This window comes from Neoarius graeffei, chromosome 21, assembly GCF_027579695.1.
Source record: "Neoarius graeffei isolate fNeoGra1 chromosome 21, fNeoGra1.pri, whole genome shotgun sequence".
NCBI classification, from domain to species: Eukaryota; Metazoa; Chordata; class Actinopteri; order Siluriformes; family Ariidae; genus Neoarius; species Neoarius graeffei.
The window spans coordinates 38,849,209-38,864,594 of NC_083589.1; the positions used below are offsets into that span (position 1 = coordinate 38,849,209).

The 15,386-nt window shown below is 42.9% G+C and overlaps 1 protein-coding gene across 1 annotated transcript in view; it reads right to left on the bottom strand.

The window, feature by feature from the left end:
* The window catches only part of LOC132869725 (sodium- and chloride-dependent GABA transporter 2-like), a 33,131-nt gene extending 21,196 nt beyond the window's left edge, over nucleotides 1-11,935 (bottom strand). The window contains exons 1-6 of the mRNA XM_060903085.1: nucleotides 11,881-11,935; nucleotides 11,343-11,516; nucleotides 4,997-5,131; nucleotides 4,713-4,853; nucleotides 4,501-4,588; nucleotides 2,668-2,800 (exon numbers count right to left, since the gene is read on the bottom strand). Coding sequence (XP_060759068.1) covers nucleotides 2,668-2,800; nucleotides 4,501-4,588; nucleotides 4,713-4,853; nucleotides 4,997-5,131; nucleotides 11,343-11,516; nucleotides 11,881-11,887 — 678 coding nt within the window. The 5' untranslated portion in view covers nucleotides 11,888-11,935. The remainder of the gene's footprint in view (nucleotides 1-2,667; nucleotides 2,801-4,500; nucleotides 4,589-4,712; nucleotides 4,854-4,996; nucleotides 5,132-11,342; nucleotides 11,517-11,880) is intronic.
* Between the last annotated feature and the right edge of the window lie 3,451 nt (nucleotides 11,936-15,386).

The following is a 15,386-nucleotide window of genomic DNA, read 5'->3' on the forward strand; positions in this document are numbered from 1 at the left end:
CAGGGAGGCCTTTAACTCCCACCTCCAGGAGAGCTTCTCCCAGCTTCCGAGGGAGGCGGGGGACATTGAGTCTGAGTGGACCATGTTCTCTACCTCCATTGTAGACACGGCTGTTCGGAGCTGTGGCCACAAGGTCTCCGGTGCCTGTTGTGGCGGCAATCCCCAAACCCAGTGGTGGACACCAGAAGTAAGGGATGCAGTCAAGCTGAAGAAGGAGTCCTATCGGGACATGTTGGCCTCCGGGACTCCTGAGGCAGCTGATGGGTATCGGCAGGCCAGGCGTGCCGCAGCTCGGGCAGTTGCGGAGGCAAAAACTTGGAACTGGGAGGAGTTCGGTGAGGCCATGGAGGAGGACTATCAGTTGGCCTCAAAGAAATTCTGGCAAACCATCCAGCGCCTCAGGAGGGGGAAGCAGTACTCTGCCAACACTGTTTACAGTGCGGGTGGGGAGCTGTTGACCTCAACTGGGGACATTGTCGGGCGGTGGAAGGAATACTTCGAGGATCTCCTCAATCCCACTGTCACGTCTTCCATTGAGGAAGCAGAGGCTGATGACTCAGAGGTGGACTCATCCATTACCCAAGCCGAAGTCACTGAGGTGGTTTGCAAGCTCCTTGGTGGCAAGGCACCGGGGGTGGATGAGATCTGCCCTGAGTATCTCAAGTCTCTGGATGTTGTGGGGCTGTCTTGGCTGATACACCTCTGCAACATTGCGTGGCAGTCGGGGACAGTGCCTCTGGAGTGGCAGACTGGGGTGGTGGTCCCTCTTTTTAAGAAAGGGGACCAGAGAGTGTGCTCCAATTATAGGGGAATCACACTTCTCAGCCTCCCAGGGAAGGTTCACTGCAGGGTACTGGAGAGGAGAATTCGGCCAATAGTCGAACCTCGGATCCAGGAGGAACAATGCGGTTTTCGTCCTGGTCGTGGAACACTGGACCAGCTCTATACCCTTCATAAGGTGCTCAAAGGTTCATGGGAGTTTGCCCAACCAGTCCACATGTGCTTTGTGGATCTGGAGAAGGCATTCGACCGTGTCTCTCATGGTATTCTGTGGGGGGTGCTTCAGGAGTATGGGGTTCGGGGCTCTTTGCTAAGGGCTGTCCAGTCCCTGTACGAATGGAGCAGGAGTCTGGTTCACATTGCCGGCAGTAAGTCAGACCTGTTCCCAGTGCATGTTGGACTCTGGCAGGGCTGCCCTTTGTCACCGGTTCTGTTCATAATTTTTATAGACAGAATTTCTAGGCGCAGTCAGGGGCCGGAAGGAATCCTGTTTGGGAACCACAGGATTTCATCTCTGAATCTACAGATGTTGTTGTCCTGTTGGCTTCTTCAAACCAGGACCTTCAGCATGCACTGGGGCAGTTTGCAGTCAAGTGTGAAGCGGCTGGGATGAGAATCAGCACCTCCAAGTCCGAGGCCATGGTTCTCGACCGGAAAAGGGTGGCTTGCCCTCTCCAGGTTGGTGGAGAAGTCCTGCCTCAAGTGGAGAAGTTTAAGTATCTTGGGATTTTGTTCACGAGTGAGGGAAGGATAGAGCGTGAGATCAATAGGCGGATCGGTGCAGCCTCCGCAGTGATGCGGTCGCTTTACCGGTCCGTCGTGGTGAAGAAGGAGCTGAGCCAAAAGGCGAAGCTCTCGATTTACCGGTCGATCTACGTTCTGACTCTCACCTATGGTCATGAGCTTTGGGTAATGACCAAAAGAACAAGATCGTGGATACAAGCGGCCGAAATGAGTTTCCTTCACAAGGTGGTTGGGCGCTCCCTTAGAGATAGGGTGAGAAGCACAGTCACTCGGGAGGAGCTCGGAGTAGAGCCGCTGCTCCTCCACATCGAGAGGAATCAGCTGAGGTGGCTCGGGCATCTCTTTCAAATGCCTCCTGGACGCCTCCCTGGGGAGGTGTTCCAGGCATGTCCCCCCGGGAGGAGGCCCCAGGGAAGACCCAGGACACGCTGGAGGGACTATGTCTCTCGGCTGGCCTGGGAATGCCTCGGTGTTCTTCCCGAGGAGCTGGCCAAGGTGTCTGGGGAGAGGGAAGTTTGGGCTTCCATGCTCAGACTGCTGCCTCCACGACCCGGCCCCGGATAAGCGGATGAAGATGAGACAAGACAAGATTTATGCAGCATACAAGAGTCAAGGATGGAGATACTATCCACTCAATTTATTTAAAAATAAAGGCTCTGCGTTAAACATTTTACTCCGCTTTAAACGTTTCCTGTTTCTGTGAAACTATTTGCCATAAATCATTCAATCATTTTTTCATTTTCAGGAGCTGCTTTATCCTGGTCAGGGTCCTGGGGATATTGGGTGCTAGGAAGGAATGCACCCTGCACAGGACACCATGCACACACATACACATCTAGGTGAAAGTTTATGTTGTCACCCCACCTACCTGCTCGTTTTTGGCTGGTGGAAGGAAACCTGAGAACCCAGAGGAAAACTCACATGGAGAACATTCACATCTCACAAACAGACAGCAACCTGAGCTAACATAGTGTCACATGATGTCAATATAAATAACCTTGTTCCTGGAAGGCCAGAGTTTGTTAGCAAATAAAATGAAATAAACAGCATCATGAAGACCAAGGAGCTATCAAAACAGATAATGGCACAACCTAGAGATAAATTATTTTTGCCACATCACCCAAATTCTAAAAAAAGACCAACCTTTCCAGTAGATTTCACTCCTTTCCAGATGCAGAAGTAGCAGAGGATCCAGGCCACAAGCAGACACAAGGCCAGATCCCAATTCAGGGAGCCCATATGGTTGATACCCGAGGAGAGTCGCAACACCCTTCTCCTGTTTCCATGCACCAAATAGACATTATTTCACTTAGACCGCATCCCTGTTATACCCAGATATACAGTCAAATACAAAAGGTTTGCAAACCCTTAGTACAAAATGAAGACAGTTTTATACTAGCAGGATATTTAATGAGTTTGGCTTCACAGATGTTCCTTCATCACAAGTTGTGTATGTGAAGGTATTAATAGTGGGAAAACAATTATGAATGAATATTCTTTGATAATTTGTATGCCCACTGCCTGTGACTTCTCTCGGGTTCTCCTGCCATCTTTTCAGTCCCTTCATTCACAACATTACATTACATGCATTTAGCAGACGCTCTTATCCAGAGCAACGTACAACGAACACACACACACCCAGCACCTGGGGAGCAGTTGGGGGTTAGGTGCCTTGCTCAAGGGCACTTCAGCCATGGATTTTCCTGCTGGTCCAAGGAATCAAACCAACAACCCATTGGGCCCCAAGGCTCCTTCTCTAACTTTTAAGTCATGGCTACCCATTCAACCCATTTTTTCCTGAAATATCAGATCAAACTTGCTTGAACAATTTATCCCCTTCTACTTACCATATCTGTTATAATACTGTCTTCTTCAGACCAGGTTTCAAAAACAAGATTTTATTTTGGATTCCTTTCTCGTTGCAGGATGTATCCCATTTCATTTGTTCATTTCTTGAAATTCGATCATGTAGTGGTAAATTTGAACATGCAGGGGCAGCATGGTGGTGCAACGGTGAGTGTTGCTGCCTCACAGCTTCAGGATCTCTTCCTGAACTGCCTGGAATATCACATGTTCTTCTACGTGTGTGTGTGTGGGGGGGCTGTTTTCTCTGGCTTCTCAGGTTTCATCCCACCTCCTAAAATCATGCTTGTACTGTACTCTGCTCTACCCTAAATTTCCCTGAGGGATGAATGAGTGTGCGAATGTGTATGTGCACGGTGCCCTGTGATAGAGTCATGTAACATCCATGGCATATTCTTGGCCTACTCCCAATGACGCTAACCAGGTTAAAGCACTTACTATTGATGAATGAATGAATGAATTACTTAAAGCTAGGGTAGGTAATTTTGGAGAAACCAGCTTAAGTAAGCTAGATTTTGAAGATATCCAACTGAAAAAGTCCACCCCTTCCCTTCAGCCCTCCCTCCAAAGCTACTCTTCCAAAACACATGAACGCACACTGCCTGACTACTGCTGGAGAACGAGTCCATGAGAGAGAGCATTGGGGGAGCATAGTGTGTCGTTGTCATATCCAACTACCTCGTGTCTAATTCATATGTCAGAAAACACCTAGCATTATCATAATGAATGTAAACAACGAACATGGCTATTGTTCGTACTCACAGATGTCGACTAGCTCGCTAGCTTTAGCAATAAGTCTGCCTAGCCTTGTGGAAGACTCTGGTCACATGCTATGAGTGCACAGGCAAAGTGCGCATAGGAACATAAAAATTATGTTCCCTAGCATTAATGTAACACAAGTAATTTTCCTTTCTTTCACTCAAACTACAGGATGCAAACTTTTATAGTTGACTGTAAAAGTAACTACACCTCACATTCTGTAATCCAAACCTCACACGAAGTTGCAATAGAAAAAAACACATTATCTGCTTATTTTCTAAAGTCTTAATAGAGAACATGATATATATTTTTTTGCAGAAAACAAAAGCAACTAGTCCACCTTTTTGCACTTACTCCCAAAATTCAATGACAGGAGACGTAGCATTAGCAGGCACTGTGATGTTGACTGAATCATTCTTCTTATGGAATTCCACACAAGTATCTTTCAAAGAAAAAGAAAACACACACACACACAAGTAATTACCCAGCATGCCATGCACTATAATTATCTATACTCGAAAGACTAATAAGTATGGCGGTTTTTATAGTCATGTTATATTTCTCACCGAGATTCCAAACATTTTGACATGAGGACCATGGCAGCTCCCAGGAAAACGAGTAGTAGAAGTAAAAAATGGCCCACGCCAGAACAATAATGTAGTAGAAATTCAATAAGGACACAATGATCTGTGTGCCATAACCTAGACCTGTGTAGAACATTGTGAGAGAGGAAATAATCAGGAAAGATAAAATGGACATTTGACTCCATAGGGGAGAACAAGATGGAAGAAATTACTTCAATCTTTGTCTGATACTCTTCTTTATAAAACAGAATAGACAAATGTTTTACCCTCAAAGAGAGGACTGATCTTTCTCCAGCAAGTGATGCCTCCTTCACTAGTGTACTGGCCTAAAGCTGTCTCCAAGGTGAACAAGGGGATCCCACAAGTGAACAGGAAAATCATATATGGGATGAGAAAGGCACCTGCAAATTTCATGGAGGAACACGACATATTTGTACTGTACAGCAAAACAAGCAGCAGATGGAACAAACAATAGGGTCGAATTGAAGCTACGTTCGTAACTCTAAATACACTCACTGGACACTTTATTAGGAATACCTGCATACTTAACAGTTATTCTACGAAATCGAATCGTATGAGTTGACAGCCGACGAGGCACGTAGCGCTGAGTTAGCTTTAAAGTGCTGATGACACGTTTTTGACATCTTTGGCGATGTTTTATAACATAAAAAGTAATTCACGATGATCCATATATTAATTCACGAAGGCGCCTATTTTACAAGTTATGATGATAAACGGGGCTATTTGGGCAAATTTGACGGGGCTGCAGCACCCAGGAGACGAAGGAGGAGGAGGAGCTATATGACGTCAGCGAAAGAACCTTTCTCCTAACTTACCAGTTTGTTGTTGATGCGACAGGTGTTCAGTTTATCATTATTAGTATTTTTATTAGACATTATTATACATTATTATATATATATTTATTATGCCTTCGTGTTGTGTTGCCGGCTTTTGCTCCAAAACCCACAAGGATGGGGTAAGTTTATTCAAGTTTCCCAGAGATCCCGAGCTGCATGCGAAGTGGGTGAAGCAAGTCAGGCGCACTCGTGACAAGTGGGAGCCCTCACCAACATCCGTCCTGTGCTCTGAACATTTCGATTTGGATTGTTTTGACACCCTTCCCAGCTTAAAAGAATCTCTTGGGTGTTCAGTTCAGCACAAACGTGTGCTGCTACCATCAGCAGTGCCTACACAGTGTTGCCAGATTGGGAGGTTTCCCGCCCAGTTGGGCGGTTTCAAGTGCATTTTGGTGGGTTTTGAACATATTTTGGGCTGGAAAACGTCAGCAGTATCTGTTGCCAGATACTGCTGAAGTTTTCCAGCCCAAAATATGTTCAAAACCCACCAAAATGAACTTGAAACTGCCCAACTGGGCGGGAAACCTCCCAATCTGGCAACACTGCCAGTATTCCGGAGGGGGTCTACTAGTAGCTATGCCGGATCCAAAGACAGTCCTCCTGTCAGAACATGTGTTGTGAAACGACATAAGATAAAGGTACGTAGAGCTATAGATTCTACATGATAATCATAAATGTAATCATAAAGTCAGCATGATATCAGTCATGTATTTGCTTGTGAAAGCTTGCGGCTTTCATGTAACTGCCGCCTAGCAACGAGAGGCAAAGGGTAAAGAGGGTAGACTATCATAGATTCTATTCGGAAGAGATCAACACAATTCTAGACTCCCAGAAGAGGAAGAGCTAGCACTAGAGAGTTCACCGGCGTTTTCATGCGCCATTTCCATTGAGTAGAACCAGAGTAGAACAGCCAGTGAACCGCAGCGTGTTCTTCCGCTGACGTCACAACATGGCCGCGAGCCACGGACCCAGTTTTCTTGCGCTGTGCAATTAAAAGTTGGATATTTGCGTAACAACAGCTTCTTTTCACGTAATTATAACAGAAATCTAACATGTTTGCCATGTTGTATAGTTTATTTAAGAAATTGCATAGAGTCATGTTCGTGTCATCAGCTCTTTAAGCCATGTACGATGATATTGAGTGGAATAACTGTTTTATCCTATTCACATTCACTGGATTTTGAGAAACAGAGCATTTTTATTTTTTGCAAATTCAACAAATAAAAACTTTATACAAAACGTCTGACAAAATCATTTCTGCTTAGGCAGACTTCTTAAAAACCTATCGATGGCTGCATGAATCGACTTTAGTGTTGTTATTTTGTAGAAAGTGCCGTCTTGCGGTCGTGCTGAGGTATAGAACAGCTTTAGACATTTATTCTTCCTTGGACATTTAGCCAGGTTCCCAACTTGAAAAAGGGCTTTAAATAAGAAGGTGTAGGCATTTTTGAGGAAAAGTAATTCAAGTGTTGTTTCTATATGATTTTTGGGTGCTGAATCCATTTCTGCCATATAACATTCTCTAAAAGTTACGGTTTAGCCGTAAACGACAAAACAAACATGGCCGCCGGTGTATTTCGTGTTTGCGCAATAACTTTGGAATGGATGGATTTGCACCAAATCTTGTGTGCTAATACTCTGTAATAGATACATGAACTGACAAAATTTTGGAGACCAACTCTTTCAAGATGGCCGACTTTCAAGATGGCCGACTTTTTGTTTGCGCAATAACTTTGGAACGGGTTGACGGATTTGCACCAAATCTTGTGTGTTAACACTCTATAATAGGTACATTAACTGATTAAATTTTCGAGGCCAACCCTATCAAGATGGCCGACTGTCAATATGGCCGATTTTTTGCTTGTGCGATAACTTTTAAACGGGTGGACGGATTTGCACCAAATTGATAAGTACATGAACTGAGACTCAAATGGTCAAGATGGCAGTAGCTTTATGTACTACCCTGAGTTTTTTTTTTTTTTGCGGGGGGCAAAAAAACAACAAAAAAAGCAAAAATTAAAAAATAAATAAAAATAAAATAAACATGGCTGGCAAAACTTTATAATGCATTTACTGTAGTTTAACCATTGCTCAATAAAGCTAAACTATACATCCACAGGTTTCAAACATGTTGATAATGAAAACCTATATCCATGAAAACTATGTGCATGACAAGAACAGTAATATTATAAACGTGAACATTTGAACGTAAACATAGCCTATTGGCCTATTCAATCTAATCCAGCCCTTGGATAATTTTCAACAATAAACAAAAAGAAGACACTGTAGTGTCACCTACTGACATAACAAAAGCTATTGATTCATGCAAGTACTGTTTGACATTCTGCATTTGCAAGATGCAGTACCTGGGTTAGGCTTGCATCCACATCGGCCTGTCTTGCATCCCGTGGAGCAGGCACAGGAGATGAACTCCTCACAAACCTCTGGAACTGGTGGCAGTGACATGAGCTGAGGAACAAGCAAGTTTTCCTCCATTTTCCACCCCATGGTCTCAGGGGGTGGGAGAACTGGCTTCTGCAAGTTAGCTTGGTTCCAGACTAAAGCTTGAAAGTGAGAGCACTGAATATGGAAGTACAATGCATCTCTAGTTGGTGGCAGCCTTTCTATTGTCATGCCCCTTACAAGCATGGTTGCTCTGACATCATTGATGTGGTCAGCATCCATTGCACCATACAGTTTGCAGACAAACTGTTCTGCATTCTGAATGGTGTGTTCACTAAGCTCTGGACCTTCACCAAGTCCCTTTAAGAGATGATGGTGCTGCACAAACACATCCCAACATGACTTTTTTGTGTGCCCTGCAATGTATGAAGTTGAATCACTTCCAGTCAGTGCATGGAAAGCTGGAAGCAGCTTCAGAACCTGTGGTTCCATCTTCAATTGTTTCACAATAGCGTGAATTGGGAAGTATTTTCTTTCCTTTGATGTACCTGCTTTCATCCAGAGCTTTTTGCATGGCATCATGTGGAAGTGGGCAATCAGTAGGATCAAGATGTCAGTGTCTCTTGCTGAAACAACAATGGTTGATGCCTTGCTTGTTATGCAATGGAGAACAATTCTGGTGTCTGCTTCCTCATGCTTAGGCCAAGTTTACATTAGACCGTATCTGTCTCGTTTTCTTCGCGGATGCACTGTCCGTTTACATTAAAATGCCTGGAAACGCCGGGAAACGGGAATCCACCAGGGTCCACGTATTCAATCCAGATCGTCTCTGGTCCGGTGCTGTGTAAACATTGAGAATACGCGGATACGCTGTGCTGAGCTCTAGCTGGCGTCGTCATTGGACAATGTCACTGTGACATCCACCTTCCTGATTCGCTGGCGTTGGTCATGTGACGCGACTGCTGAAAAACGGCGCGGACTTCCGCCTTGTATCACCTTTCATTAAAGAGTATAAAAGTATGAAAATACTGCAAATACGGATGCAAATACTGCCCATTGTGTAGTTATGATTGTCTTTAGGCTTGCCATCCTTCCACTTGCAAGTGGTAAGTGACGCGCATGCCCGATATGCACTGAGATCACACACACAGCGGCTCAGTCCCGAATCACTGCTCGTGCGCAGGGCCGGAGTGTGCACCCTCCAGAGGGCACTCGCTGTTCAGGGCGGAGTGATTTGGAGCGCAGGATGCCTGCGGAGCCGAGCGTATCCGTGTATTGGCGTTGCTGTGTGCACGCGAATCGTGTATTGGCGTTGCTGTGTGCATGCTAATCGTTTTAAAAACGTTAATCTGATGATCCGCTGATACGGTCTAATGTAAACACCACCATAGCTTCCATGCAGTTGGTGTTCAGTGTTGCATTGGACGCTTCGACACCCTCTTCATCACTAAAGCCACCTGCTGTCACTATGGTTTTGTTGACTGTCAATTAATGAATGTCAATTAAGCTCACTGATTCAGATGTGGTCCAAACAATAATGGCTTGAAATTTGCACATAAATTGCATATAAAGCTCACATTTTCGACAGTGCATACTTTAGGACATATTTACTTATTCAGCTTTTTGTTTGGGCATATTATGTTTGCCTAAAACATCAATCTGAACATGTGCTTACAAAAAAATCGACAGCCCATAAAATTTACTTCAAGGGCTCAAAAAACAATTTTCATGAATAATGTTTGATTGGAATGACATTAAGACACAAGATGTCCTGGGGATGGTCAGTTTTGCAAGCATATACTCAAAAAATGCCATTTAACAGAAGTCCATTGATCGCAAGGAAATTTATTTGTTTAATTCGTCCCACTTTTAAATTGATCAGGCTCACCCCAATTTAATATTTCTTAATTTAATCATGAAAAAAACAATGTTCAAATTTAACAAAACATAGGACATGTTTATGGTTTGTATCAACAAAATTATACACTAGTTTTTAAGTTTCACTTGATCTTCATCAGGTTTGGATTAGGCGCCTAATATTCCAGTATGTCAGGCCTCATTTGCATATGTAAACATGACATTTCAGACAACTTGTAATACAAAAAGTGTTTGTACTAATGTAAACAAGAAACTGATAAAGTTTTATGGTGATATATAAAAGTTTAAAATTTTAGCCTATCTGCCATTAATTTCCAGCCTGGGAAGACGACATCTATTTTTAACCAAGAATTACAAAAAACTGGGGACCTGATTTCAATGTTATATGGTGGATTTGTATTTAGAAGACATTGAATTTTCTAAAAATGCTGTATAACAACTTTTCCCCAAAAATGCCTACAGGGTTACAGAATTCTGAATATCCGGACCTGGCTAATTTCAGTGATGTAATTTTCAAACCTTTTTGAACTTTTGAACCAGTCAAAAAATTCAACAAATCTTAATGCTTCAAGATGAAGAATGTAAATAAACCGGCGAAATGACGAGCAATTTGTGAAAAATGCTATCATATAAAAGATATGTTCTTACCATCAAATACGTTCATTCCATATTTTGTTGCTTTTTTCTATGTTTTGGGGTTTTGTTTTCAAGTAGAGTTTTTATTTCGTCCTCGGTTGGTTCAGTAACACTACTCATGGTAGTGTAGCCAATCAGAGCGCGCGATTGCTCATATCCAGTGAATGTGGATAGAATAAATGCAATTATCCTAATCAGCCAATAATATGAAAGCAGCACGATGCACAATATCCTGCAGAAGAAAAGATTCAGTTTCAGCATCGCATCAAAGAGAATGGAGGAAAACATGATCTCAGTGACTTTGATCATGGAATGGTTGTTTGTGTCAGATCAGACAAGCATCTCAGAATGTAACCCAAACTTAAAGGCAGATGGCCTACAGCAGCAGAACAAAACATCATTTTCCAGTTCGATTAGCCAAGAACAGGAATCTAAGACTACTGCAGGCACAGACTCACCAACTGAAGAATCGGAAGAGACCGATCTTGTATAATAGGTGGTGAGCATATATTTAGTAGCTGAAATGACAGGGAAAGTGGTTGTTTTAAGGGGGTTGGATTTCAAAGACCCCCCCAAAACAGTCACATCTGACAGCTGCCTGAAGGAAACAGAGTTGGGATTCCAAACAACTGCTGTCACTCTGACCTTTGAACTGTAACCTTTAAGATCTCCTCAATGCTAACACAACCTTCAAACCTGTTATAGATTTTTTGATATAGTCGTGCAGAATGAGAAGTCTTTGGCAACCTGAGAGAACCTACAGGTCCAAGATGAAACATCTCATTTACAGTTTAGCAGTCAATCTCTGGCTTCTGAGAAAACAAACAAACACCCTCACCTCCTCCATTCTTGTAGCACAAGTACGGGAATCGCCACATGTTGCCTAGACCAATGATAGAACCAGCTACAGATAGCACAAATTCCAGTTTGTTGCTCCATTGTCCTCTTTCTTGGATCTTCTGCTCGTCTTCTTCATACCTGATCGCATTAGCCTGGCTTGTGTTGGCTGTATCTTTTAAGCATTTGAAATTGGTAAGACATGTTACTGAACATCTCATTCAAAGAGGCAAAAAGTAAAATCAGTCATAAAAAGCAGAGATTCAGTGATAATAATGAAAATATTATATTTCTCTGGTCTCTGATTTGGCAGGTGCCTTTACAATAAAAAAAGTTCACTCAAACATGCAATGCGTCTCATTTTGTGTGTCAAAGGTTCATCATAAGAATGAATTTAAAACCTTTAGAATCATATCATGCTGTGATTCCTTCTGAAGAGAAATGATTACATCCACATCTTTACAAATAATTTCGCCACAACCACCGTCATATGTTCCTATACAAATAGAAGCTTAGATTTGTGCAGCTCTACAACTTACCCTTCATTGCACCAAAGCACAAGTGCAGCAAGTTAAATTCGAGTGTCCAGTCCGGTTGTTACTATAGAAAGAAAAAGCGGGTGAAGGTTTGAGTGTGTAATCCAACCTCATCTGGTCTGCTACCTCCCACTAAAACACCACGACCACCCCCTTACTCAGACACACATATATATACACACACACTCCGGATTGTTTTTATGACCCTACACTAATGACTACAAGGGCACACAGCATGCAGAATGGCCATTGAATACAAAACATATTTGTAATAATGAAGTATTTAAAAGATCCAAAAAATGTTCATACTTTCAGAAAATTTTTAATTATGCACTCTCAAGCTCCTGCAGGCTTTCAATGTAAGCCTCACGGATGAGGATTTAACATAAAATTGAGCTACTATTTGCACATTCTGATCCAAGTCCACTTATTCAAGATCAGTGACCTTATTCCAACCCTTTTCAACCTGCACATACGCCGTTTACATTGATATAAATGCTTATTAATGTAATAAGCATGTAATGATTCACCCAACCCATGATTCGATTCATATTTTCGAAAAAATATTGAAATTAATAAAAAATGCAACATTTATTTACCTATTCTCAGGGGCGTAGCCATCATTTTAGAAGTGGGGGGGGACAAATTGTTCAGAGGTCTATTGAGTGATTTATCATCCTCTCGCATTCAATTGCACCTCTCCTTAGCAGCTAAAGAACCACATAACCACAAACAGCACAGCACCAGGGAACCGACTTTAGTTCTTTAAAATGATAGACTATCAAAATCTAAAGTCAAAATCTAAAGCTGCCAAACTCTGGTTGAGTTGACATAGAATGACCCTGGAGCATCTACAGCCAGATAATTAAGTGCCAAATGACAACACTGAACACCAAAAGTTCTGTAAAACACCATTCCTGTTTAAAATGATCAGCACCAAAATTGAGTGGAAGTGACAAGGTAACAGGCTAACGAGCCACATAATTTATTTTAATGTCAAGAAGTGACAAGTGAAAGTGACACAACAATAAACATATCAACATTAAGATCATATCAACATTAACATCAGATTAATCAATTAAGAAAAATGGTAGGACCTATGCCTGCTGCCCAATACAGTAGTCAAATAATATCTGCAAATAAATAAAAAACAAATAAACAAAAAGTCTCTTTGAAATTACATATAAACTACATCTTTAAACATCTGTGTCAGTATTTCACTTTTGAACTAAGGGGATCAAAGGCTACAGGCTCTCCTGATTAACTATATTACAAAATAATATCATCAGTTCTAGATTTCTTTTAGACCCAAGCAGAAACAATAATATAATCAAAATAAAATAACAGTTGTATTCAGTAAAAAGTAACCCAGTCTCTTTGTTGATGATCCTCTATAATATTACTCAAGTAAAAGTAAAATGTGTTTTGCAACAAAACAACTCTTAAGAGTACAATTTATCCAAAAAGTTACTCAAGTAAATGTAACGGAGTAAATGTAACTAGTTCAGAATCAGAAACACTTTTATTGCCAGGTGTGTGGACACACACGAGGAATTTGACTCCGGTTCACTTAGCTCTCATAGTACAAAACAGATAAAAAAGCGTATAAACAAACAAGCAAACAACAACAAAAATAGGTGCATAGTGCAAAGTAATCCAGGTAAGTCAATTATGGAATAGTTAAATAAATATAAAGTATACAGTGTGCACAGAATGATGGTGTTCAGATATTTTACAAGTGATATTACTGATATGGGTGGCACGGTGGTGTAGTGGTTAGCGCTGTCGCCTCACAGCAAGAAGGTCCGGGTTCGAGCCCCGTGGCCGGCGAGGGCCTTTCTGTGTGGAGTTTGCATGTTCTCCCCGTGTCCGCGTGGGTTTCCTCCGGGTGCTCCGGTTTCCCCCACAGTCCAAAGACATGCAGGTTAGGTTAACTGGTGACTCTAAATTGACCGTAGGTGTGAATGTGAGTGTGAATGGTTGTCTGTGTCTATGTGTCAGCCCTGTGATGACCTGGTGACTTGTCCAGGGTGTACCCCGCCTTTCGCCCGTAGTCAGCTGGGATAGGCTCCAGCTTGCCTGTGACCCTGTAGAACAGGATAAAGCGGCTACAGATAATGAGATGAGATGAGATTACTGATATATGAATCTGGATTTTAGCTGTTCATCACAGAAAAGATTTCCCTTTTGGTGCAATATGGTGCATAGTGCAAAGATGAATAGTAAATTTAAATAAGTATAAATATAATATAAGTAACAGTGAGCACAGAATGACTGTATGAGTGTGCAGATATTTTGCAAGTGATATTACTGATATATGAATCTGGATTTTAGCTGTTCATCACAGAGACAGCCTGAGGGAAGAAACTGTTCTTGTGTCTGGTTGTTTTTGCATACAGTGATCTATATCGCCTCCCTGAGGGGAGAAGATTAAACAGATTGTGACCAGGGTGTGATGGGTCCGCAGAGATGTTACCTGCCCGTTTCCTGACTCTGGACAAGTATAAGTCTTGGATGGAGGGCAGGTTGACACCAATGATTTTCTCTGCAGACCTTATTGTCCGTTGCAGTCTGTTCTTCTCCTGTTTGGTGACCGATCCAAACCAAACAGTGATGGAAGAGCAAAGAACAGACTGAATGATGGGAGAGTAGAATTGTGTCAGCAGCTCCTTAGGCAGGTTGAGCTTCCTGAGCTGGCGCAGAAAGTACAACCTCTGCTGAGCCTTTTTGATGATAGTGACTGTGTTAGTCTCCCACTTCAAGTCCTGAGAGATTGTGGAACCCAGAAACCTGAAGCTTCAGTCACAGTGTTGTTGGTGATGGTGATGGGCAGCAGAGTGGGGGGGCTCCTCCTAAAGTCCACTGTCATCTCCACAGTTTTGAGCGTGTTCAGCTCCAGATTGTTCTGACCACACCACCAGACCAGCCGTTCAACCTCCCATCTGTATGCAGACTCATCACCGTCCCGGATGAGGCTGATGACCGTTGTATTATCTGCAAATTTCAGGAGTTTAACAGACGGGTCTCTTGAGGTGCAGTCGTTGGTATAAAGGGAGAAGAGCAGTGGGGAGAGCACACACCCTTGGGGGGCGCCAGTGCTGATAGTCCGAGTGCTGGATATGATGCTCCCCATCCTCACCTGCTGCTTCCTGTCAGTCAGGAAGTTTGTAATCCACTGACAGGTGGAGGAGGGCACAGTGAGCTGGGTGAGCTTGGTGTGGAGGATGTCTGGAACAATGGTGTTGAATGCCGAACTGAAGTCCACGAATAGAATCCTGGTGTACGTCCCTGCAGAGTCAAGGTGTTGCAGGATGTAGTGAGGTCCCATATTGATTGCATCATCTGCTGACCTGTTTGCCAGCAGGGGGTCTGTGATGTCCTTCAGGTGCGACAACACCAGTCTCTCAAAGGACTTCATGACTACAGATGTGAGAGCTACAGGCCTGTAGTCATTCAGTCCTGTGATGGTGGTTTTCTTGGGAACCGGGATTATTGTGGAGCGTTTGAAG